A 27,206-nucleotide genomic window follows, 5' to 3' on the forward strand; every position below is an offset into this window, starting at 1 on the left:
GGGAAAAGATAGCAAAACCGGTATGGGATTCAATAACGGCGTGTGAAATTTGATAATCGTCCAACTTTATATCACAACCAAGTGTCTTCATGAAATAAAGTATTAATTCATCTTTCTCAGTATCTCACCAACACTCACCTTTTTAGTCAAGAACCCTCAAACGGAGAGGCAAGATTTTGCACAAAACTAAAACGAAGGAGTTGTCATACTTGGTAGGAACATCCATCCAAACTCATCAAAATTTATGTCTCAATGGAACAACCTCCGTTGTTACAAGTAATCTGGAAACGCAAGAAATAGATAAAGAATATGCCACTTTATAAAGCGTACAAAAACTATATGAGGAACTATATGCTTATTGGATCAAAATAAATAAATTGAACTCAATTCTCTCAAAAGAAAATATCGAGTTGAATGGTTCTGTGGCCAAACTTGAGGTGATCCTAAGTATGAAGGACCTGAAGATGCACAAGATCAAGGTTGTGCTTGAAAGACAACACAAACACTCACTAAGTTCAACTCGAGCTCAACCAAAATTGGCACCATACTGATAATGGGAAAATACAGAAAAACAGGTATGGGATTCAATAACGATGTGTTTGAAATTTGAGAATCGTCCAACTTTATATCACAACCAACTGTATTCATGAAAGAAAGTATTAATTCATCTCTCTCACCAACCGTCACTTTTTAGTCAAGAACCCTCAAACAGAGAGGCAAGATTCTGCACAAAACTGAAACGAAAGAGCCGTAACGCTGGGTGTTACATCAGATATATTAAGCTTGATGAACCGAACTCATCAAGCTTAATATATCTCAATCCAACTTAATATATCTCAATGCAACAACCTCCGTTGATACAAATAATCTGGAAACCCAGGAAGTAGATGAAGAATATGTCACCTTGGAAAGCGTACAAAAAATATATGAGGAACTATAAGTTAATTGGATCAAAAGAAATAAATCGAACTTGATTCTCTCAAAATAAAATATCGAGTTGAAAGGTTATGTGGCCAAACTTGATGTGATCCCAAGTAAGAGGGACCTAAAGATACACAAGATCAAGGTTGAGCTCAAAAATGCAACACAAACCCTTGCTAAGTTCAACTCCAGATCAACCAAACTTGACTTCATATTGATGATGGGAAAAGACATCAAAGTTGGTCCGAGATTCAACACTGGTGTGTTTAAAATTTGAGAATCGTCAAACTCTATATCACAACCAATTGTATTCATGAAAGAGAGTATTGATTCATATATCTCACCAACAACCACCTCTATAATCAAGAACCCCCCAATAAAGAGGCAAGATTCTGCACAAAAATCAAAACGAAGGAGACTACGTTTTGTATGTCACTATTTTTTTAAACTCGATCACATCAAACCTTATTGCTTCAAGATGAGAGAAGACTTCATGAGCCGGGAGGCTAATCGGATGTTACACCAAAATATCATACAACACCAACTGCAGCAACTCCAACAAGAGAACTTCAGTAAAGAAGATTTGTGTACATAAGACTGAAATTCGAAGGAACATCTCACTAATTACGTTAAACCAAAAAATGGTCGAGTGGCCTATGAAAGTGGTGCAAAATGAAAGATTGTTGGTAAAGAGACACTGAATATATGTTGGATCTTAAATGTTAAAATATATTATTGATGTTTATGACTTTACTTAATAATGACCATTTGTGTTCGATAATTATATAGATATTTCAAGAATTTTCTGAATGTTGGAAAGAGTATTCTAGGTATATGGTGATGAACGTATAAGAATTTTCAATTATAATGTCATATTCTAATCCAATAAATTGTAAATACAAACACGAATTATAAATAACCCAAAATATATGATGTGATATCTATGATTTAAGGGATAAAAACCATCGCATTCGACACAAACTACACTCGAATATTCCCATATTCTTTTTTCATAAACAAAATTTATAAGTTTTGAAGCATATAACTCTTTTAATCTACTTTTAAAATATTCTCATTATTGTTAAAAACTCAATTAAACAAATTAAAGGCAGTTTTTTATATGTTTTAAACCAAAATCTAACAAAAGATAAAGTATTGTCTTATCCTAACACAAACTTTGTGATAATAATTTTGCATCATAAGAAGAGAAAAATCATAATGATGATATTAAATTTGTTTCAGATAACTAAAAAATTGTTGAAAATTATAGAAAAGTTAAAAGTACATTTGTAATATTCTATTAGTTGTGTAATTTTAAATATATTATAAATTTAATGTTATTATGTTGAAATTATCATATGTGATTTATTATATTGATATCATAGGATCTGCCTAGTCGCTGGTCTGACGTCTGACTAACGCATTGAGAATTTTAGAACATGGATTGTCTTAAGGGATTGAGATAAACTTCAAGCCATTTTTTACTAGATATATCACAACAGAGTAAAACCAAAGCTGTGTTAATATCCCTAGAAAAATGAAAATTTGTTATACACCGTGAACTGCGGAATTCATCACAGAAATAATATGTGATTTGCACTTTCATGCTTGTTTGCAACAATCGAAATAAATTAAGGTTTACTATAAATTTTTTTAATAGGGAAATCTCAAATTTCCTCTATTTTGCCTTCAATCCAAAAGTTTTGAAAGCTCAACTTACCTTATCGAGCCTTCACTAATTGATGAAACTCTACAAACACCTGCGGTGGTTGTAAGCGGCAAATCTTTGTAACAGGCTACCAACTCCGTGGAAGTCTTCAAATCCGCTTGAACAGTTTCCCAAACTTTCTTTTTAGGGTTCAAAACGTCGTCCGCCAAACCTTCGAACCCTTGGACTATCACTCTTTCACCAACAGGGGCGGCTGGGGGAGGTTCAACCAACTCAACCTAAGCAAGTAACATCCATGTGAAACTTTCAAAACTGCTTACTTATTTTGCAGCTGCCATGGGTGGAAAAGACTCTCGTAGTGATTATTAAATACTGTACAATGTTTTAGGTAGCCAAGGCTGTAATGTTGGCACTTGGCAGCACTGAAACCAGATGCAGGGAACTTTGCTAGCAGTTAAACTAGTTTCACTTTTATAAGAAAAACTCAATGCATCCACTTATTAACCATATACAGTTTGCCCAGTGATGAAGACCGCAAAACAATGTCCTCTACTGTAACAAAAACGAGTCCTAACGTTTTTTTAGGGGTCATAACATTTTTAAACCACCAAGCTTTTGAGAAGAAAAGATCAAGGTATGTCAAAAGGAATGGCATGATTTTCTTGACCAGTTTCAGTCAAAATAGACATCCAAATTCCAAACCAAAAGAAACTATGACAAGATAAAATTTCATGACACGAACAATACGAGGCAATAAGTAAATGATGCTAATTTCTTACCATCGTATGATCACTATTAGAAGCCGCAAGGACCATAGCTTGTGACTTTATACCCCTCATGACTGCAGGCTTCAAGTTACAGAGAACACATACCTTGCGATTCTAACAAAAATCATTCTTTCAATTTGTGAGTCAATTTAGATTATCACTCATTAGAGTGCTGGTATATTCATTGTTGTACATTTAAAACAAGACTCCATAAAAGAGAGAGAGGGAACCTGCATCTCTTCAAGGGGAATGTACTTGACCAAGCCACTAACAACTGTGCGAGGCTTATCTTCACCAACATCAATCTCTTCGACATATAAAGAATCAGCATCAGCATGTTTTTGAGCCTTTACAATGAGACCAACACGAATATTCAGTCTACTTATGGAAAGTTCTGTTTCAGCAGGAGATGAAACCTTAGGTTTCACCTCAGCTGATTTGTTTGGCCGATCCTTCTTTGTTTTGCCATCTATAAAGAACAAAAATAAGTTGTAATTGAGCAACAATAACCTACTTTTTGTACCTCTGTCAACGAGTTGATGTCCACATCAAATTACTTCTGTGAAGCATCTGATAAATGCTACTTCAACTATTACAGTTGAGAGATTTAATGAAACAAAACACTAAAATTTTCAAAAATATCACTCCTATGTACAACGTTACATTTATACTTACTGAAGTACTAGTAGGAGAAGCTTCCATATATTCTCAACTAATTTTAGCATTCTAGTGATGAGAACATTCGTTTTCATGTTTATCTTTACAGCCTATCAAGTTTCCATCAATTTAGTGTAGCATAATTTCTGAAAAAAATAACTTTACTTCAAGTTCATGGAACTCTTCCTTGTTATGTATAGAGAAAATTCTAACGGTTTGGTCAAGACACTTTTAAAGACTTCATGCATTAGGAGCATTGATTGGGATCTTGATGCCTCTTCATTAGTATTATTCAACACTAAGCCATAGGAGGACTCTTTCCATACTAAACCCAAAATGAAACAATTGCATAAACTATATTCTCTGCAACTTTTTCATTTCTTTTCTTTTCAGATTGTAGATCTCTCAGCAAATGTCTTCTAACCTCATATTCTATCACATGTTTTTACTCTTCCCTAAACGTCTTATTGTCTGGCGTCTGCTAATGGGCACTTGCTGAAAAATAGCATCCAATAGAGACTTTTCAAGTTTATCTCGAGCTACTAGAAGTTGCATGATAGTTAAAGCTAGAAATGAATAGTATGTCATCAACATCTTTTGGTAGCACAAATCGTAAATATTCTCATAAGCTCCATTCTTTTAGCATGTATCGTACCAAACTGATCGAGCTTTAGTGAAAGGGAGCAAAGAAATGTTGCGACACGAAAAAAATTCCACTCCTCAGTATAGAATAATAAGGGATTCAACCTCAGTTAGAAGCCCTTGATGTCGTACTAGGAAGAAATTCGTGTTCACTTATTTTCTCCACCCCGGTCAAATTTACATTAATACATTAAACCATATCTTCAAATTCTTTTCGCTAATATCAAATAACACTAACATATATGATGAACTATTTTTAGAAAGCAGGAGTGATGGACGATAATGATCTGTCTCTCTTCAACATGGATAGCTCTCCTCTTCAATATTGTCTCCTAAATAAGATGCCCTACCATAAAATGCACAAGACATCAAAGGCATGTTTACAACTTCACAAGCAATAACTGCACTCTAAGATGATTATTACTTGGAATATCATAAATAATTATTCCATATTTGGTACTTTGAATAAAATGTTCTGCACGACATTATATGATGTCATGAATCAGCGGAGAATGATATATCTAGAATATATACTCGAAAGTCATGATGCACAAATCAATGTCAAATAATTTCCATTTGTTTTTTGCCAGGCATCACAGGGGAAGGGACAAGAACAGCCAACACATGCAAAAAAACTCGAAGCTCGTCACAGCGTGAGGAACTCTCTATCTACTCACAATAGCAACGGCACCACCACTGGTAAAGGCAGTGCTTGAGCGGTTTGGAGTTGTGGTGATTTAAGGCTTAAATCGAGGGAGGAATTCACGGGAGAGGCTCAGGCAAGAAAGAAAATGAAAACAAGAATTTAAGAGACTGAAACATTCATCTTTCCTGTGTTCGTATCAGCGCCGGTATTATTCGTTCAACCCGCATAACAACCGCATAAGAAGGTTGATTAGCGTAACTAGCATTATTATTATTTTTTAAAAGATGATCCATATATTCATTTTTCCATTTAGAAAATATTGTGTGTTGGTGTTTGAAAATAATAAACTAGGAAGAAATAAATCGTTACATGCCTCATTCATCAAGTACAACCGTACAATTACAAGAAACAGAGAAGAAAACAGAGCAAAAAAAGTCCATTTACCACATTTGCAGTGCACCACATTAAAAACTGGTAATAGAGCATCTCATCTCCACAACATAGCACAAAAAATGAAACAATAACAGATGAAAGTGCAGATTTTTAAAGATAGAAAAAAGTTAAGTGCAGAACAGTTTTAAGGTGCACAGTGGAAAGCCAAGGAGGCCACAAGTTACAGGGTCGTTAAATTAATCAAAAAACAAGGAACGAGCATAACCTGATATCTTTGTTTCCTTAAGTTTTTCAGAAATTTTCTTGGCTTCAGCTTTTGCTTTCAAAATCCTATCAGCTTGACTTCCAGAAAATTTGTCTTTATAGAACTCTACTTCTTCGTCTTTCTGCACATTACACAAGGGCAGAATCATATAGAGGGAGGAAACAAAACATGATAATTACTCCAGCTACATTGATTCAAAACACAAGCTGCCAAAAAGAAGTGAATGAATAATACCAGTTCTCTGAACAAAGGTGCCGGGGTTCCAATTCTATGACCTGAAGGTAGAATCTCCCAGGGTCTTTTAACTTTTTCAATATCACCTTTTTCGTCAGAAAGTGAAACTTGTCCTTCAAGTGGTAAATTCAGCTGTTTAAGCACCTACACAGTCGTGGAAGTAAATGTAACACAACAGTGTAATGATGCAGCAGCTCATCTGGAGATTGAAAAAGTATATGGGGTCAAATTACCTCAAGGGAAAACGATGGCATAAAAGGTTCTAAAAGACATGCAAGAAGATAAACCAATCCGGCCGCGGTTTTCATAACCACAGAGCACGAAGCTTGATCCTCTTTGTAAAGCTTCCAGAATTGGCTTTCCTACATGGTGAAATGCGAATATAAGTCTGATGTTTCAACATGAGATCCATCATAGATCCGTTAGCCATGTCAGAAAATAAAATCAGGACCCCAGTTAAACACGAAATAACCTCATAAAACCTTTGCACAATCAATATATAGTTAGCATACAAAAGATTAAATATCTTTAGAGCACGTCACAGGGATATACTTGTAAATAAGCATTTCCTTCACCAGAAATTGTCATGGCAATCTTCAACCCTTGTTTTAATTTCACCTGAATCAAGGTGGTTAAAATGTAAATCATTGCGGCATAAGGTCCTTCAAAAGTTCAAGTCAAAATTACGTAACAGCATAATTAACAGCTACATATTTTGATTACCTTCTCCATAGCTTCTATATACTGATCTACATAATTATTAATTCTTTCTCCCAGGGTCATGGTCAATGGATGAGAACACACATCAGGTGCGTCAGGAACGATAGAACCATATCCGGAACCTAACGTAATAAAAGAATATATTAAAAAGGTTGCCAGGTCCCCTCAAAAAAATTTCAACAGCGAATCAATCAAAGGATACCATCTACATCATAGTACTGACTACTGAGCCTCAGGGCACACATTCAAACACTGATACTCTGTTAACTGCTTTGGCTCTAAAAATATTTTCCAAGGGTATTTTTTAGTGGTTAACAAAATGTCATTCACAAGGAAGCTTAAAGAGGCATTTTTTATGTATTGATTCTTAATAAATTGCAACATGTTATTATCAACCAAAAAATTGTAATGCACGTGTTAGGAGTACAATCTAGTATTTGCACTTTAACAGATCAAATGAACTATATATATTGAAATATATTTCCCAGAGAAGAAATATTTGTACAAGGGATAATTCTCCCTTAACCCTAGCAACGCTAGTAACAAAACTATCAAACAATAACTGCATGCATATTCCCTTCCCTCTCCTCTCATTTTATTCTTCTCATTTCCCCTCCTTCCACGTGAACTGTAAACACCAATGGGGCTTCCTGAATTGGGCCTTAATCTTGTTAAATATCTAGGCCAAACTGTAACCTCCTTAAGATTAGCCTTGTCCTCAAGGCTAAGAGTTGGTAGTTGGGTTTTTTCCTTTTTTGCATTGGCTCCAGAATTTTAATTTGATAAAATGTTGTCAACTTGAACTTCCACTTCTATGCTTGATTTTTCAAACACAACACTGGCTAGGAAACAGTAAGCAATATGTGGACACAGAAAGGTAAAATCCTTCAAAAGAGATGTGGGGAGAAACTCTTCTTGTTCCTCGTCGAAGGCCTTGGCCATGTCATCAATAAATTCATGTCACTCTGCCTTGTGATATATCACCAACTAAAAGCTGAAAATTCTCGTCGTTGCCACAGATATGCTCCTTGATTTCAAGCATAGTGTCTATTAACAGAGAAAGAGCTTTCTCAAAAAGTGTTGGTCGTTTCCCTTTGTCTGGTTCTAGTTATAGCTTTGGAACCGTTGGTTACACCTGCTGCCAAGTTGGTAAAGAGCCTTGGACTTTGATTTCTCTACTAAACATGCCTAGTTAATAACAATGTTGAAGTAATGGTAGTAACCTTGATTAGGTAAGGTCGCTGAACTTCCCCTTGCTGTCTAGACCGTTCAGGCATTACGAACGCAAGAGTTTTGACGAATTCATCGTCATCATAGCACATTCCAACTAGTTGTGGATCGGCTACATAGATATTAGTTCTCCAAACTAAGTATATATCTCACATGTCATCTTTTAAACCAAGATGACAGATATCCTCCTCTATCACCTTTTATCAAAGTTTTCAATGACTTGCCCCTCTTTCTACTTCTTCCATTAACATGTCAATCGAAGATATATCGGATCGAGGGTGTTTAGTCTCCTCTTCACATGATCAAACCATGTTAGACGTCTCTCCCTAGTCTTATCATCTAGGAGGCTACACCTAAATAACTCATAATCCTTTCATTCGTAATTTTATATTTGCGCGTTTTGCTACACATACATCTTAACATATGCATCTCAGCTTCCGTCATCTTAATGCATATGTAGTCCTATAGTGGCCCAACACTCTGAGCCTATAAAGCATCATTGGTCAAACAATAGTCTTATAACAATTTCCTTTCAATCTGGCCAGCATCGTTCTATCGCACAAGACTTTTGATTTCATTCTCCATTTCATCCACAATGCTTTAATCTTATGGTCTATATCCTCTCTAATGTCCCCCAGTCTTTTGGATAATAGATCCTAAATTGTGAAAAGCTTCACACTCCGGGACTTCTCGACCTCCAATCTCAATTGTGCTACTCATTCGTCTAGATTCAGGACCAAAGTTACCAGCTAGATGTTCCGTTTTTGAGCGACTAATTCTAAAACATTTATTTTCAAGAGTTTCACGTTATCTATCTAATTTTGTATTTACACGTTTAGTTTCGTCTATCATGACAATATCATCTATAAACAATATACACCAAGCTACCTCATCCTGAATATGTCCCGTCAGCTCATCCATAACAATGGTTATGGCAAGGGCTTAAAGTCAATCCTTGATGAAGTTCTGCTACCACAGGGAATTCACATGGCATTCTTCCAACAGGCCTAACACTAATTACGACACATTCATACATATCTTTAATGATCTCGATGTACCATTCAGGCACATGCATCCTTCTATGTACCCACCAGATTAATTCTCTAGGCACTCTATCGTAGGCTTTCTTTAAGCTCAAGAAGACCTCCTTTGGGTGGAAAAGCAACCAATGTTGTTGTCCACCCATTCCTTTCACAAGAACCTTTACTCCACAACTTTCCCGTAATTGACTTCATTATCAAAAGATTAGCTTCTCCAAATTCTTTCTCGATCCCCTAGAAAAAACCGTTAACCTTCTTCACTTATTTTTCTTCTTGTAATCCACTTATCCCTCGCATGGTCAGTAAGCAATAATAGTTTTGATCCCCAAGGATACTCCCAACATAAACAACCATATTGCCTAGAGTCGTCCTTCCTATCGTATTTATATTCTTGACAGTGTAACCAATAATTTTTGCTACTTTGTATGCTGCCCCAGCCACTGAATGCACTCCAATTATTTTCCACATGGCATCATATGCGATGAAGGAGGAGTAATCGAACCCCTCTCCAGCTATCACAACCCACAAAAGAGGATACACCATAAACTTAAGCTTACATGTGCCTAGCATAAAACCAACATCTTTATTACCTATTCCAGAAGCAAAACGATGAACCACCAGCAGCACCTATATTGTATTCTTCCACCAAATTCAGCCATAGCTTTAGGGATTTGGAGGTGCAATCTGCTTTTCTTTCAACCTTTTTCTCATTCTTTGAGGTGAACCTCCGCCGCCAACCATACCGCCAACACCACGGCCAACCACAAGCTAACTCCGGTCACCCCTCTTCGACCGATCCCATCCCCCTAGCTTCTAGCGAGTTCTTCCTCTGTCCAACTTGTGGATTGTGGCGCATACGCATTGATTTCGCTGGCCTATAACACCTCTTTGGGCCCCATGGATGAAAAGCTCAAATATTATGTACAAACCTAGCCCACTCCTGACCAGCTTAAACTTTCTTATCAATGGCCTGAAATAATACAATAACTTGGGGGTCTGCTCCAACCAAACCCCTATCCCCTGAGTGCGTACTTTTTCTTTCCTCCCAAAAGTCCAAACCATCTGCTCACACAAAAACCAGAACCACATGGTGCGCACGCCATCTTTCGGCCCAAATTCTTCTTCTTGTACGGCCCATTGGATTAGCCACATACCACTCACTCCATCGTGATGCCCTGTCATCCATGCAGCAAGACCTTTCCATGAAGCCGTTGCCTTATCTAGAAGTTTCTTCTTAAACCATTGGAACCAAGGATGTGCAGGATCATTCATACAACTCAACATGATTTCTGATTGATTGATCGGGCAACCCATGGTTATTTTGGAGAATGGTTCAGCCTCGGATACCCTTCCAACTAGGTATATTCCAGCAATCTCAGGTGTATAACTCCTTGTTTGAGAGCCCACTTCTTCTTTATCTCTATCAGGTCTTCTTCAATATTTTGCTTGCCTTCAATGATATGCAATTCCTCTGCTAAGAATTCCCCTGTGGCCTTAACTCCCCCAAATCCGGCCGTTCAACCTCTTTCAGTGATTTTTCCCGCGTTCACACTGACTTGATCATTCTCTTCATCGGTCACTTTCACCTTAACAGCTTGCTTGTTGGGTTTCTTTTCCTCATTGTTGAGCAACTGGTTATCAATCTTGTCCCCCACTTCTGCCCATTCTTCTCCTCCAATTAGCTGCTCCAACCACCTTTTGAAGTTTACTAACTCATTCACTGTTTTGCCTATTGAATTCAAATTCTCCTGTAACTCCAGCACCATCGAGTTCATATTCAGCACCATAGAATTCATTTTTTCCGCCAAAATCAGCACCCTATCTTCCAATGCATCAATCCTTGCATTCAACAGTGTGGTTGCCATCCCAACTTGTTAGGGATACAATCTAGTATTTTCACTTTAACAGATCAAATGAACTATATATTGAAATATCTTTCCCAAAGAAGAAATCTTGTACAAGGGATAATTCTCGCTTCACCCTAGCAATGCTAGGAACAAAACTCTCAAAGAATAACTGAATGTGTATCCCCTTTCCTTCCTCTAATTTTATTCTTTTCATTTCCTCTCCTTCCACGTGAACTGTAAATACCTTTGGACCTTCCTGAATGGGGACATAATCTTGTTAAATACATAGGCCCCATAATAATTGGGCCCGTGACAGCACACACCAAAAGGAAGAGGCTGCAAAAATTTGAAATTTCTTCCACTCTCTACAGCATTAACATGTGGATATTTTATATTAGAAATTCATGGATAGTGGTAAAGTGATGCTCCCCAAAAGATTCAAGGCTATTGTTACGACCACAAGTAAAATGACAGGAACTAAATTATATATTTTCTGATAGTAAATGACTCAACTGAATACAAATCCTACTAATGGAATCAAATTAAAAAACAGTTAAAAAAGAATACTCTCTAAGCTTCAATACATAGTTTTTAAGAAACCAACCAAGTCTAAGCTATAATCCATAAATAGTCTTCAAGAAATGAATTAGGTATTTCCAAATGAGAGCAAGATTTCAAAAGTTCTAAAAGAAATACGGTACGCGACCTGGGTCCTTAGCGATGAAACTCAAGACTCTATTAACGAAATTTCCAAGATTGTTCAACAGCTCACTATTTAACTTTGCTTGCAAGTCAACCCATGTAAACAACGTATCCGATACCTATCAATTAAAAATTAAGCATTCAGTCATTAATTATATAGGAGATGTTTTCAAGGTACTTCAAGTACAAAGACATACCTCTGGCCTATTTGTCAACAAATAATACCTCCACGCCTCCACCGGAATGTTGGTGTCTTTTGCATCATTCCCAAAAACTCCAATCCCCTTGGTCTTGGAAAATTTTCCTACACAAAAGATCGTGAAACAATTCGATAAGGGTGAATATTTATAGGAGATTTTGAATTGAGGGTATTATCTATTCCCAAGAAAGTATACATTTGATTATTTGATCCATTGGATAAATAACCTGATTCATAATTCAAGTATTCTGTAACACTAATGGTTCTCATCAAAGTCCAGTTTTCACCAGTTCCGAGAAGTGTAGAAGGGAACATCACCTGAAAAGTAACAATAGAATAAACAAAGCAATATTACACTCAAAAAAAACGAAACTGTAGTTTACTAACCCTGTTAACAAAGGATTGCCACCAAATAACCAGGTCAATGAAGTTAATGTAAACGAAGAAGTAAGATTTGAAAAAGCTAACACCTCTCCCTACCAAGTGGTCCACACCCACGAGAGAAAACAAAGAAAAACTCACATCCATGGTTCATCCACACGAAAATTTTGGTTTCACAAAATCAATATCAAACAACTATTACCCAAATGAATAGGGTGTAGCACCCAAATGTGGTTGCAGCACTTGCATAGTAATCAATATATACATCTACCTTGAATCACTACTTCTCTATTCAATAGCCAACATAGTTTTCTTCTATCCAAAAATATTTTAGAACCCTAGTCCAATCCTTCAAAAAGCATTTCACATGCCTAAACTGACTACCCTTCTGCAGAGCACTCAAGTTCAACAGCTTTGCCTTGTGAGGAACATGGTCTTGGTCTAAAATCTCTCGTTCACCATTGATATCAAATTGACAAGAACTCCTTTCTTCCCATCTTGTTAAACACCATCCAAACAAAAGAATTTTCACAAATACTTTCTAGAAGCTCCTAACAAATAAACACTTCAATCTATAAGTAATTTACAATATATTGCATTTATGACCATTGACATTGTATTGGTGCCTGTATGAGAATCATTAGCAGAAGTGACATCAGTTATAAATCCAGAGAGAGAAAAAATCACCAGCTAGAGACATGCTCAAGTGCCTCAGCAGTTTTAAATATGGAAAGAGGAAATATCACCAAATAATATCCATGTCAGATTGGCTACCAACGAATCAGTAGCCAGTTACCAAGAGAACAATCATTAAAACCTTTAAAAACAACTATTAGAAAAATCCAGCAAAAGACAATGATTTCTGATGATGCTTTGCTTATATGTCACATTATACCATGCATCAAATATTACTTAAACAGCATAACTTAAACTCGTTTATGCTTACAGTATGAAATGGCACGTTGTCCTTGCCCATAAATTGGTACAGTTCAACATTTTCAGGGTTCTTCCACCATTTCTCCCACTCAGTTGTATGGCATGCTGTGATTGAAACATATCCAATTGGCGCATCAAACCACACATAGAAAACCTAGTCATCAAAACAGAACATGTTATACGGAAATAATGCCAATAATGGGCATTTTCGTGATTGGTATCCATTCCAAGGTAATTTAAACTCTGGGCCCAAATCACAATTTATGTTTCAACACAACTCTTCTCAACTAAATTCACCTTATCCTTAAATTTCTCAAGTGGAACCGGAACACCCCATTTCAAATCTCTAGTAATACATCGCGGTCTCAACCCTTCTTTGAGCCAAGCATGTGTTGCTTGGATAGCATTCTGGCTCCACCCTCCAGCCATGGACATGTTGCCAATGTATTCTTCTAACCTATCCTTCAGCAAAGGAAGCTCAAGGAACAAGTGATCTGTGTCACGAATATGTGGAGTACTGCGACAGACCTGTACATGAAGCAGACTCAAATTTTTTATTCTACTCCCTGCAACTGTTGAACTGCTTAAAATTAATTCTAAATATATTCTTTTTTCATTTTTTCTTGGTTAGAAGTTTGTGTATAACTTGCACCACAATGCAATTAAGATCAATTGAAGGACAACTCAATGTCACCAAATCATTGATCCAAGACAATGAGTCCGAGGCAACAGTTTCATTAGCACACCTTGCATTTCGGATCTAGAAGTTCCGTCGGATTTAATAGCTTTCCACACTTTTCACATTGATCTCCACGAGCAGAATCATAACCACAACCCGGAGTCGGACAATTACCATCTACAAGCCGATCAGCCAAGAATCTTTTACAAGTCTCACAATAGAGCTGCATGAAGACATCATTATATATGAACTTCTAAATTATGTCAATTGGTTAGAGAAACATATCATTACATTAAATTATCGCATGAAGCACAGGAACCAAGAGCAACGGATAACCATAATAAAATCCCAGAGTTAGAAAAATATTCAGGAATTATCATGCACCTGCTGCATTGTGTTTTCAGAGAGCCAATTATTTTCCAAGAGCTTCTTGAAAATTTCTTGACAAACTTCAGTCTGCTGCGGACTTGAGGTGCGCCCGAACTCATCAAAATTTATATTAAACCAGTCATACACTTCTTTATGAATAAAATGATATCTGCCGTTAAAAAAACGGAGAAAGCAAAATTAGAACAGAATAATGAACATATTGCTTATGCGCCAAATAAAGTACAGTTTCATATGCTGGCTCAATCATTCATCATGAGATATTTCTTTCTTGGCAATGACGCACAATTTTTTTACAACAAGGAAAATGACTAAGTCAGTTTTCAAATCAGGAAGGCTGACTTCAAAGCTCAACGCGATTGGGAATGGCACATAAGGTAAATCTTTGTTAACAAAATGAACAATATGCCCTGTCTTTTATTTATTAACCTGGATGGTAGGTATGAAAATGCCCTCCTATAAATAAGCATCAGAGTTCAATGACAGTCTAGACTTGATACTTGAATTGGCAACAACTATTTGAAAAGGCCACAACACGTTAAAAATCATAAGATACTAACATCGCATAACAGAAAGAGTGTATTTACGTTCAAAAAAAACATTATGCAATTACCAATGACAAATATTGACACAAATCCCTTTTATTCACCCCAAAAAAAAAATCAACTTCATAAACCCATGGAATACCAAAAGTGTCATGAAAAATACATTAAAAAAATAAGCCACAGATAACAGTCAACTAATTCTTTAACGAGTTCGGAATGATAAAATTACTTGTCACAAATTTCTTTGGGAGAACACCCTTCCTCCATAGCCTTGGTCTCCGTTGCTGTTCCGTACTCATCCGTACCACAAATATATAACACATTATACCCTCTAATTCGGCAGTACCTTGCAAACACATCAGCGCTCAACACACCTGTTGAGAAAATAAGAAAATAGCAATCCCTAAATAAAATTCACCATGACTGGAAACATTTCTTTGCAAGCATAACTGCGCACAAGAAATGAGTTTCTCCAACCATCATTCCATTTATGTATATAGACTTGTTGGAAGGTAAAAAAAACTTTGATGGTAGAGGTACGGGATCCACTGAATTGAGTTCCTGACTTAATAAAGTATGCGGTAAATAAATGAAATTTTCTCTGATTCTACTTCAAGACTTCAATATATTGGCAACATCGTGTGAACATCTTCATAACATACCCAGCGTGACCGTTATTCGGTTAATAGAACAACAACAACAAAAAACAAATTTAACACGATTCACCACATCCATAAAGACATGCGCAGCTAAGAAAATTGCACATCGAAAAGGAAAAAAAATTATAAACTCAATTTTCCAGATAGGGTGCTCCGATGAGCATCATTCAGCTCTTACAATTTAGAACATATAAAAAAACCAGTTCAAATCCAAATAAATTTTACAGGAATATTTTAATTAGAATTCCAAAGCTTCAAAATTTTCGATACGAACATAAATTCACCAGATACTTGCTGAAAGCTTGCAAATATTAAACATGCATAGTGAAATTGTAAAAATTACATCCGATGATGTTGCCAAGGTGAGGAACGTTGTTGACGTAAGGCAAGGCGCTGGTAACGAGTATGTTTCTCTTCCCAGGTATTGGCAGCTTCGCGGCGGCTGAGCCGGCGGCGGCGGGATGATCGCCCATATCCGGATATCGTGGCCTTTTGCGCAGTGAAAACAAAACTTAACTATTGGGTTTAGGGTTTGAAGTTTTATTCTTTTTTATTTTTTTTATTTTCTTTTTCGTGTGTAATAAATATTTATATTTATAATCATATAAATGATTTGTCATGTTTTTTATTTTGAATACAGTTTATTTTTAAAAAAATTTATTGGATGATGGATTTCTGAGTTTGAAATTATATATTTCGAAAAAAATTGAAATTATTTTACATATGGAAACAATTTTTTCCACTTCTGTTGTATTATAATCTATGAATATATTTTGTCACAATGAGGTATATGTTTATATTAAATTTTAATATTTTATACATAATAAATTTTTTGTGTGAAATATAATAATTTTATGTCATTTTTTATTCAAAATTAATTTTTGTTTTATTTTATTTTTAAAATTATGGTTATTATTTATTGTGAAGGTGTTTTGAATTTTGATTATGATGATCTTTTAGTTTAAAATTTTATACAAAAATCATGAAATAGAATTTTATATACAATGAGAAACATCAGCTCGAATAGCCTCAAATTCCAAACAAAATCACTTAGATCATCATAGCAAATAACTTACCTGATGTAATATACTTGCAAAGAAATTTATGTGAATTTTATGTATTGTTTTTTAAAATAATTTTTAAAATGAATGTCACCTTAAAAGTTTTTTTGTTTTTTTTTTTTTTAGTTGAGGGAAAAGATTATTATAATTAGGTCTCGAACCGAATAACCTTATCTCACATTTGAGATATCGATGTCAGAAGAACTACAAGTCATTAGTTTTTTTTATTATTCACCAACAAAAAAATTTATTCTTTTATTCCGATCAATAGTACTCATTAGTGTCAGTTTTATGATAGTTGTTTACGTTTTCTCAATTTCACATTCTTTTAAAATATAACGAGTAAAACTTAATTTTAAGACTTCTTTCCAAAAGAAAAATGACATTTTAAAAGTTTAGATGATACAACCCTCTTAATTTCATATTTCATTATTTTTTTAAAATTATCTATCACATGTCTTTAAAATTATATTTATATATGTTCAAAATATTTTTAAGTTTAACTCATATAAAAACTTATTTTTTATTTAAAAAAATTATGTGTAACGTCCCAAAAATTTAAAGGTTCACATGAACCAAATTCATACAAGATTATCAAATTTCTTATGTATTTTAATTAAATTGTTTTAATTACATCTAGTAAATATGGTAGACATATTTACATGTTTAAAATATGGTTTTCAACTAGAATGCATAAAATTGTATTTTAAAGGTTATTTGAGACGCGATCGATGAACAGAGACCGAAGGCTGAAAAAATGAAAATATTTTTATTAAATAATTGTTTTTAATTATTTAAAATAAGTTTTATGCTATATAATATTTTTGAAAATGAGGTGTTTTGAGGTGATTTTATACGCCGAGTCGTATTTTTAAACGGTATTCGATTTTCGACAAAAATATGAAGTTTTTGAGAACTCGGCTAATATTTTCACGAATTTTCTTGTACAAAATATTTTAAGTATTAACTAATGGACTTAATGGGTCTAAGCTTATATTAGGAGTTTTAATTAACTAATAAAAGCCTAAAACCTCCCCCAACCCACACAAAAACTCTCGCCCCTCCCCCTCAACATAATACTAGGACTCTTCATCAACAAGAAAGAACACACCACATGAAAGTTTTGGAAGGAAATTCACGTAGAGTTGAAGGAAAATCACCAAGGTCCTTGCTACGTCGACGTTCTTCGCATCCCAACTCGTTTTCGTGTTTAATAAATGTTAAAGCACGTCTTAATCTTTTTTTCACTCATCTATCACACCGTATTATGATTTTTATGTATGTTTGCATGAAAAACATGTTACCTTGCATTTATTTTCGTTTTTAAGCCATAATATGTCAATAACCCTAGTTTGTGATCCAAAACTCGTGACAACATTGCACAAAGAGGCTGCCATGATAGGGGCATCACAAGGGACGTTTTCCAGAAGGTTTAAAAGTCCATAGATGAAGGTTTAAGGGCTGGACAGTAGGGTGAAGCATGCTGAACGAAATTTGGAGATTTTAGAGTCCTAGGGTTTCGGTTTGGCTTCCTTGAGCATGCGGCTGCTAGCTGCTGTTATGGGTACGTCCAGTGGTCTTAAGAGTGCTGAGCCATGGTCCTAGATAGGCTGAATGATGGTTGTTCGAAGATAAGGGGGATCGGGAAGTGATGCTCGTGCGTTTGGCTAGAGGTGATCGACTTTGAGGATTGCGGCTTCTAGGCGTGATTAGTTCAGTACAGTAGGTGGCCTAGGGTTTGGTTAGGGTCCTGAGAGGGTGGCCTTGGGTCTGGTCATGGTGGATAAGGGCTAGGGTCGAAAGTTGGAGGATAACATCGGTTAGGGTTAGATCCATGCATGCAAAAAATTAATTAGCCAATAGGGGTGTGTTAGAGGGTTTTAATTGGCTTAGTTTGGGTTGAAAAAAGTTCAGTTATGTGTTAGGAAGCTTTGGTTCAAGTTTGGTTAACTTTCGAGTTAATACGAGTCAAAACCGAGATGTACGTCTAAACTTTAAAAACGATTTGGGAAATTATCGAAGAGCATAAGTTTGCGTCTAAGAAATAATTATGAGTGTATTTTAAGGTAATAGGTTAAGTTTGAAATTATTTGTGATGTCGTTTCGAGGTCTAAGGATAAATATAGATAGCTAAGGGCTTCAGGGCAAAGCAGACATTTTACACCTGAAAAATGTTAGACGCCATGGAAGTGCCCTGAATACTGTAAAATATGCTACAAGGTTTATTTTAAATGTTTATAAAATTATATGATGAAACGCTAACGTTAAAAGACATGTTGCATGCTTGGTTTAAAAGAAAAATGATATATATATATATATATATATATGTGTGTGTGTGTGTGTGAATTTTTATAAGTGATGAAAATATGAAAAGTTGAATAGTGTGAAATAATTATGACTAATATGATGATTATGATGATACGATGATTATGATGATATATAAGGTCAATGCTCAGTTGACAGGGTGAGAGTGTCGCTGATGACTCCGCCACCCAATACTGTAGTTACACGTAGATGGATCCATCGATCTTCAGCTGATATAAAAGTAACAATTAACAATCCGAATTCAATAAAAGAAAAACATATATGTATATGATGAAAAGGAAAATGTATGTGATAAAAAGGAAATGTGATAATGATAGGAAAAATGTTAAGTTTATGCATGTTCATGAAAAACTATTTTAAATAAAAGTATGTTTCACTGTTGTATGTAGATGTATATGTATTACTTGTTATCATAGGTTAAAGTTTGATGAGTAAATAGACTTACTAGGTGTGATTGATGCATGTGAGCATGATATTGATGTGAGTGGGGGACTTGATGGTTGATCTTGTTGAACTGAAGGTGCACACAACCCGAGGACCAATGCCAGTTTTTCCGCACTTACGACTTACGTTTATGACTTACTTTTATGATTTATATTTATGACTTATGTTTATGATTTATACTAATGATTTAAGTTACTTTTAATATTTTTGACTTATGATAGCTTTTGAGAAGATATTAGAGTTAAGTTACTCTCAAAATAATGTTAAATTTAGGTTTTGTTAACGATTTACGATTTTATGTTTTAAATGCGTTCTTTTGGATTTTCAAACAATAGTTGGTTGATTTATTTTAAATGATGCAAAAGTGATTCAAATTTCGGCCGAATGAATTAGAAAGAATTTTTTTTAGTACATTTTTAAAAAAAACGAGTAGCGAACGTTACATCATGAATGACAATTACAAATATATTTATATGTCATTTCTCACTCATAAAGTAAGAGCGCCTTGTAAATTAATTTTTTGGCACCTCAATTAAGCTTCTAAATCGTATTGTCTTTAAAATATTATAATACAATATATTAATTCTCGAAACGACTTATAAGATATAATAGTTTTAAATAAGTTTAACAAAACATACTATAAAATATCAAAAATTTCGATTTTTAATGAAATATATATAGTTTCATGTGAAGTATCCTAGTTCTTGGACGTCTACAAAACTACAAGTGGTGAAGATGCCATATAAATAATATTTTTTAATATATATATATATATATATATATATATATATATATATATATTAAATTTCATTTCATATCTCGATTTTTTGGTTAAACGGTAATGATTTTTGTCATCATTATTTACCGTAAATTTTATTTTATAGAAAGATTAATTTGTTTTTTGTTTTTTCAATCACGAACGAAATTAGTAATAACATAGGACATAGGTATTTTCGTTTGTTACTAATTATCTACATATTTATTGCAAGAATGTATGTTTATGTAATTTTTGAAAATATTTTTTAATATAAAAGTTAAAATTTAGTCATGTTATTATAATTAATAATAACAAGCATAATATATATGGAAAAATAAATTTTTTGTTTTAAAATTTGTATTTTGCAATCTTTCTATTTTTAAATCATATTATTGATCACTTTACCGTCCGAGTCACTAATTTGCATTTTTAAATTTTAGTACTTTGTTCACCAAATTTTTGACGTGACATTGACGACGTGTCTCTAAAAATTGCTGAAATTGTTATGGAAATCGCTCATCAGCACTTCGATGAAAAAATAAAATTAGAAGGAAAAAAAAAAAAGCAGACTTGTGGACTAATAGTGTGAATTGAATAATAATATATACCTTAGTAGTCCAACTTTTTGACACTTATTAAAATTTAATAAAAATAAAATAAAAATCTATTTTAATTTGTTTTTTCAAAATACCAATAACTATCATATCTCGTCCATTTTTCAAATTTTAAAAACTTCACACATATTTTATACAAATTAAAAATATATTTAATGTAATCGCACCATATGTTTTTCTTAAAAAATAACATATTATCCAAAAAATAAATGCAAACTATAACAAATTTTTTAGAAATAATTCTTCATTTTTTTATATAAAAATTAACCGAACTCCAAAAATAATTATCCATAAAAAGTAGTTGTACAAGCAAGAAATGCGTGCATGTTAATATTGGCTGTTGTGACTCCCTTATACCAACCAACTCTAGTGTGGTTGTATATTTTAAATTTAACATAGAATAAAATATGATTTTATAATTGATATTATATGCTGATAAAGTCGTAGATTCATTAACATCTATCACTATATATTAATTTCGAGACACTTTATGTATGATTTGATTCATCATTGTGATACATAAGTCAATTATATATCTGACATATAAAGTTACAAATCTATTTCTGATATATCAGGGATGAGCCCATCCAAATCGAGCCTACACCAGATCATGGGTCTCAGCCATCCCTGGCCAAAGTAGAAGGCCCCATGACATGTCCAAGTATTCTTCTATAAATATCAGGTTTGAGTGTCCAACTCATTCATATTCAATATATTGTTTGTCAGCAGCACCCTTAGCTGCTCATCATTTATATACTCAGTCTATAACTTGAGCGTCAGATTAACTACGTCGGGACACCCTCCCGCCCCCTTCTAACGGTTTTCTTCGTGATTTCACGCTCAGAACCAATTCGAATCCTGTGTCGGGACTATCGTCACCTGCTGTAATCAAGTCTTAAATTTTCAGTGAACATCAATTTATATTGTTAAAGAGAGAAAAAGACGTCAAAATCAAAATGACACTCTCCCCTTTGGCTCGTTGAATTCATTATCACCTCAAATTTAAAAATTACAAAAAAATTTATCTTCCTCAATTCTTTAAATTTTTTTATCTTTATAAAATTTCGCAACTATGAAATTTTTTAATTACATGACCATATTTTGTTGTTGAAGAAGTGAAATATCTAAACTAGTTGTTCTAAAAAGGGTTTTTTTTTTAATATAAAAAAAGTCTTGTATAACAAACAATTATTACTCCAATTTATTGTGATATAATATATTATTAAATTAATTAACAATTTACACATTAAATTTATTACTGAAATTGAAGAAAATTATGTTTGCCATGCTTAACTATTATTTACCAAAACATCTAACAAAAAAATTTATTTCCAAAATATCCTAAGTTGAACAAAATATTTTGATTAAATTTTTTTATAGAATTATTAAAATTATACGAACATAACGTGATAAAAAAAATTATTCCATCTTTTTTTTCTTTACCATGTTTTCAAAACACGTACATGTATAGCTCTTCAAGTGTATTTTTTTAAAACAATTTAATAAAAAATTAATATCTAATATAAAACGATTAATTAAATTGGTACAAGTAGTCACTGGTAACTTCTTTTGACGTTTTCAGAATGATTTTCTCTTTTCAAAAATTAAATAAAAGAAAGCGCTAATAAAGATTGCGACTTTATGACATAAAATATTAAAGTCGTCACTAGAGGTGGCCAGTTCATTTATTTTAGTAAAGAAGCTTTAGCCCCCACTGACGGTTTACTTTTCTTTTTCTTTTTCTTAAAAAGTGGCAAACAACCGTTGTCAAATTTATATATATATATATATATATTATGACATATACCAACTGATAAATTCTGAAACCAAATATATATATATATATATATTTTATGACATATACCAACTGATAAATTCTGGAACCAAATTCACATCCAAAATTGCGCGGTTTGTCTAATTTTGTCTCTCTGTTTTTTCATAGTGAAGAGTATAACAAGTTCGAGATGACTCGATTGCATCAATAAAAAAATATATATGAAAAAACATAAATATTTATAGGGGTTTAAAAGTTGAATTTTATACTCAATTTTATTCCACTTGTAAAAAAAATTCACCAGAAGATCTTCTATTCATAATCGACATCTCTCAAGAATTAAACCATATTTAGCCCCGTTTACTTGGCATGGAATAATATAATTTTCTATGTTATATTTGAAGTGTTTTCTCCTCCTACGAAATGTCAAAATTTTAATTACTGGATCATTAACATATTATATCAAATTCAATTGAAATACGATAGACACACATGATCTAGTAGATTTGAATACGAGAGAGCGACCAACTCGTGAATAATAGCACAAACAATAAGAAAAAACTTTTTTTTATACAATTCAACATTTATACACACGTCAATATAGCACCAACTAGCTTTGCAACTAAGCTAAGTATTTATGAATTTGCTGTAAAAGATTATGCCAAAAATACAAATTGCCCAGCAGTCTGATTCTAAGGTACAACCAACTTGCATAAAATTAACATATAACATGGAGATAAAGTGTCAAACTTTGGCAAATTGAATTTTTTTAATGAATTTTAAAATTATATTTAACATACTGCCAATGGAAGGATCATATAATTAATTAAATCGGCTTAATATTTGAATTTTTTTAAGTAAAAAAAAAAACTAATTTTAGATATTCTTTGATGATACATAATTTAATATCAGACAAAAACTTGTGTGAGACGATCTCACGTAGGGATGAAAATGAGACGGGGCGGGTTTGCCATCCCCATCCTCGTCCCCGAATTCCATCCCCACCCCCATACCCACCCCGATCTTCGCTTTTTCGGGTTCAGGGAATCCCCAAACCCGAAACTTCGGGGATCAACTTCTCATCCCCGCCTTCATATCCGTTTCAAAAATATTAATATGACAAGATGACGATGGATTCAGAGATTTTCTCAAACCAAAACTTATTATTATCTATTATTATTAGTGATGATATTAATATTAATATTAATATCAGTATTAATAATAATATATTATTAATATTTAAAAAAAATAATATAATATTATTAATACTAATAATACTATTATTTTATTATTAATGTTATTTTCGGGGCGGATTCGTGAATGAGGATAGTAATTTCATACCCGTCCTGAACTACATCGGGGATTTAAAAAAATCCTCGAACCCAAACCCAAACCCGAAAAAATCGGGGATCCTCATCCCTATTTCGGGTTTTCCCAGTGGGACCTCAAACTAGTGGGAAAAGTGTTCATCCCTAGTCTCACGGATCGTATTTTGTGAGACGGTATCTTATTTGAGTTATCCATGAAAAAATATTACTTTTTAAGCTAAGAGTATTACTTTTTATTGTGATATCGGTAGGATTGATCCGTCTCACAGATAAAAATTTGTGAAACTGTCTCGCAAAAGACCTACTCTTAATATCATTACAGACTAGATCAAGTGAATTGTCTGTGAATAAAATGAAATTGGAAATAAAAATTTCGAGTTAGAGTAAAATTCGTACGCTCCTATCTAATCGCGTGAGGAACACCTCGAATCTGGTCAAGCATCTTGGACGTGGAGGATATGCGGAATCCTTTTGAAACTCAAAACCGTCCCAAACCCCTAATACCCATATTTATTCAGTCCTCTCTCGCACGAATCCGTACAGAAGATTGTGAAAAGTTCCAAGTTTTTCTGGGTTGCGTGCCGTGTGCGCGAAGCTGATCTGGATTCGGAGGTACATGTTGGGATTAAATTTGTATTTGCGCGCCGTGATTTTGCTGTTGGCATTTTTCGATTATGTACGGAATTTATTGTGTTTTTCTGTTACGATTATAGCATTGGATTTGAACGATGGGATTTATTTTCTTGGATGATTTCTGTAACTGGGTTTTTTTTTCCAAATTGGCATGGTTTGTAATAGGCCCTTTCTCATCGATGGATCATGCAAAAGAATGGAAAATGAGATGAAATGTCAACTTTACAATTGGGATCCTGGTGCAAGTTCTAGGTTTAGTTTCAGAAGTTTAAAAGACACAGATAGTACTGTAACCTTGTTATGCTGCTTGGATTACCCAGGATCTCAATAATCTGTTTGTTGTAGGATCTTGTTTATTAAGTCGAGATATGTTTCAATGCCTGAATGTTTTCTGAAGCTGGAAAGTTTCTAGACAATCAACTTATTTGCAAGAGATGCAAAGTTTGTTTAGTTTTGAGTGTTGTTTGTTTTAAGAACTAATTAAGCTGCCTACTTTCTTGGAAGATGGTTAGGAATTGAAGTTGTGGATGAATATCCTTGCGTCATCTAGATCTGATTCCTTATGGTTAAGGGTTGAAGTACATAAGTTCCCGTTTCTCGGTTTTACCATGTGTACGATATGAATCAATCCCCCTGTACACAACATTTTGCACCTATCATTTTGATAATGTGGACCCCCCTTGTCTTCAATGTATTACATGAGACTGTTTGTCATTTTTCTATTGGATTGTGACCAATGAATAGCTTTATCATCTTTGTTTCATTTTTAGCTTTCAGTTCCACATTGTATTGTGTTCTGTTTTCTTGTGATGCACATATGCGGCATGGTTTAGGTGATTATTGTAATAGATGTACTGTGTTTATTTTGTGTATTCTGCATGCTTTTCATTTGTAGGGTTTGTGGAGAGTTCCAGCATTCTGATAAGTTCTTTGAAAGGGTTAACTGTTAAGTATTTGGGCCCACTTGTTGAGAAATGACTGGTGGAGTGTCAAGTTTTTGGGGCCCTGTCACGTCAACACACGAGTGGTGTGAACCTAATTATACTTACTCTTCCTATATTGCTGAGTATTTCAACACCATCTCTAATGTTCCGTGCATCATTTTAGCATTCATTGGTCTTGTGAATGCATTGAGACAGCGTTTTGAGAAAAGGTTTACTGTCCTTCACATATCAAATATGATACTTTCCATAGGCAGCATGTTGTATCATGCCACACTACGGCGGCTGTAAGTTCTCAATTTTTTATCACTGACTTCTTTTACTCTATAATATATATGAATTATTATTTTTCTTCGTTCTTGATTTAATATGTTTAGTCTTTTACCTCAAAGCTATATCTTAGGGCCAGAAATATGAGTAATATCTGATCATTCATTTTGTTCCTACTTCCTAGGCTATGTCATCCTGTAGAACAATCGCATCCAGGATACAAGGGTGTGCTTAGATTGATAGACCATTTTATTGCATGGACTAATTAATCAAATCTACCCTTTTTTTAATTTATGCGGACACAATGGTTATTGTGATGAATTTAAAATGAAATGCACTCAGACATGTGTGATTGCAAAGTCATTCTTCAAATTGCTTCCAATCAAATCTCTCCCTCCCAATGAAATCCTCCCGTCCAAAGCGCAACCCAAGTGTATTATCCTGCATTGTGACAAAATGATATACTTTAGACCCCACTTAGTTCTTAAACAGATAAAAGCACTCTTGACGTGAAAAATGTCACATATTTGACAAAACAGTTTGAGCTAGCCACAATTTTCACCCTGCCACAAATTCCTGTTTGACAATCATTTGGATTTGAATTTCAGGCAACAGCAAGGAGATGAAACACCTATGGTGTGGGAAATGCTCCTTTATATCTACATTCTCTACTCACCAGATTGGCATTATCGGAGCACAATGCCCACTTTCTTGTTCCTTTACGGCGTGGTCTTTGCTGTAGCACATTCAGTAATTCATTTCGACATCGCTTTTAAGCTGCACTATGGACTGCTTTGCTTTCTTTGCATTCCTAGGATGTACAAGTATTATATTTACACACAAGACAGATCAGCTAAACGACTTGCTAAATTGTATGTCATCACTTTGCTGCTTGGGACTCTATGCTGGCTTATTGACCGTCTTTTATGCAAGAAAATCACAAGCTGGTACTTCAATCCTCAGGGCCACGCAATGTGGCATGTTTTCATGGGTTTCAACTCATACTTTGCCAATACGTTTCTGATGTTCTGCCGTGCTCAACAACGGGAATGGAATCCGAAAGTGATGCACTTTTTCGGAATTTTTCCCTATGTGAAGATTGAAAAACCAAAGTCCCAGTAGAAGCTACAACTCATTTGAACCATGCCTTACACGTGGGAGTCATTACGAGCATGTTACATGCTGCTGTCTAGCAAATGCTAGTAGTCACAACTCATTTTTGTCCATGTGTTTCATCCATTTGAAGATTGCAATTTAAATTACTTAGTAGGGAGTAAGTTTGGTTGATTTGTTTAGATTTTGACATTATAGCATTTTGGTGATGTACCATATTTATTAAATATCTCACAATAGATTAAACTAAATATGATTTATTGAAGTCCTAAGTTTTGAGCTTTTCCTCTTGCGTGTTGATTTACAGGCAGTGAAATGATGTCTAAAAAATGTTATATTTGTGACCACATGTGGATATTGTTTGTGTGTATCTTGCGGAGTAAAGAGTAACTTTTCTTTCTTTTTAGTCGGGTGAAACGTAAAAATG

The 27,206-nt window shown here is 34.2% G+C and overlaps 2 protein-coding genes across 5 annotated transcripts; one reads left to right on the forward strand and one right to left on the reverse strand.

Moving 5' to 3' along the window:
* Nucleotides 1-2,425: 2,425 nt before the first annotated feature.
* Nucleotides 2,426-16,054, reverse strand: LOC142547613 (putative methionine--tRNA ligase). Of its 2 annotated transcripts, XM_075655981.1 has the most exons (17): nt 15,863-16,054; nt 15,090-15,234; nt 14,313-14,466; nt 13,996-14,151; nt 13,547-13,777; nt 13,260-13,403; nt 12,160-12,250; nt 11,931-12,037; nt 11,738-11,852; nt 6,918-7,036; nt 6,747-6,812; nt 6,428-6,556; nt 6,195-6,338; nt 5,961-6,081; nt 3,588-3,826; nt 3,370-3,471; nt 2,426-2,868 (listed from the first exon to the last, which is right to left on the reverse strand). In XM_075655981.1, exons 1-17 carry the CDS (start codon nt 15,990-15,992, stop codon nt 2,638-2,640), a joined length of 2,424 nt encoding a protein of 807 aa, XP_075512096.1. In that variant the 5' UTR covers nt 15,993-16,054; the 3' UTR covers nt 2,426-2,637. The 2 variants fall into 2 exon arrangements, with proteins under 2 accessions (XP_075512096.1, XP_075512097.1); XM_075655982.1 differs by lacking the exons at nt 2,426-2,868; nt 3,370-3,471; nt 3,588-3,826 and adding an exon at nt 4,144-5,002.
* An 8,213-nt stretch (nt 16,055-24,267) lies between these two features.
* LOC142547614 (alkaline ceramidase-like) lies at nt 24,268-27,064 on the forward strand. 3 transcript variants are annotated; one of them, XM_075655986.1, is made up of 3 exons: nt 24,268-24,825; nt 24,861-25,683; nt 26,275-27,064. In XM_075655986.1, the coding sequence occupies exons 2-3, from the start codon at nt 25,430-25,432 to the stop codon at nt 26,786-26,788; spliced, it is 768 nt and encodes a 255-aa protein (XP_075512101.1). In that variant the 5' UTR covers nt 24,268-24,825; nt 24,861-25,429; the 3' UTR covers nt 26,789-27,064. The 3 variants fall into 3 exon arrangements, with proteins under 3 accessions (XP_075512101.1, XP_075512100.1, XP_075512099.1); XM_075655984.1 differs by having other exon boundaries at nt 24,272-24,434; nt 25,351-25,683; XM_075655985.1 differs by having other exon boundaries at nt 24,268-25,683.
* Nucleotides 27,065-27,206: the final 142 nt, after the last annotated feature.

This window comes from Primulina tabacum, chromosome 5 (genome assembly GCF_025594145.1).
Source record: "Primulina tabacum isolate GXHZ01 chromosome 5, ASM2559414v2, whole genome shotgun sequence".
In the NCBI taxonomy this organism is placed as follows: Eukaryota; Viridiplantae; Streptophyta; class Magnoliopsida; order Lamiales; family Gesneriaceae; genus Primulina; species Primulina tabacum.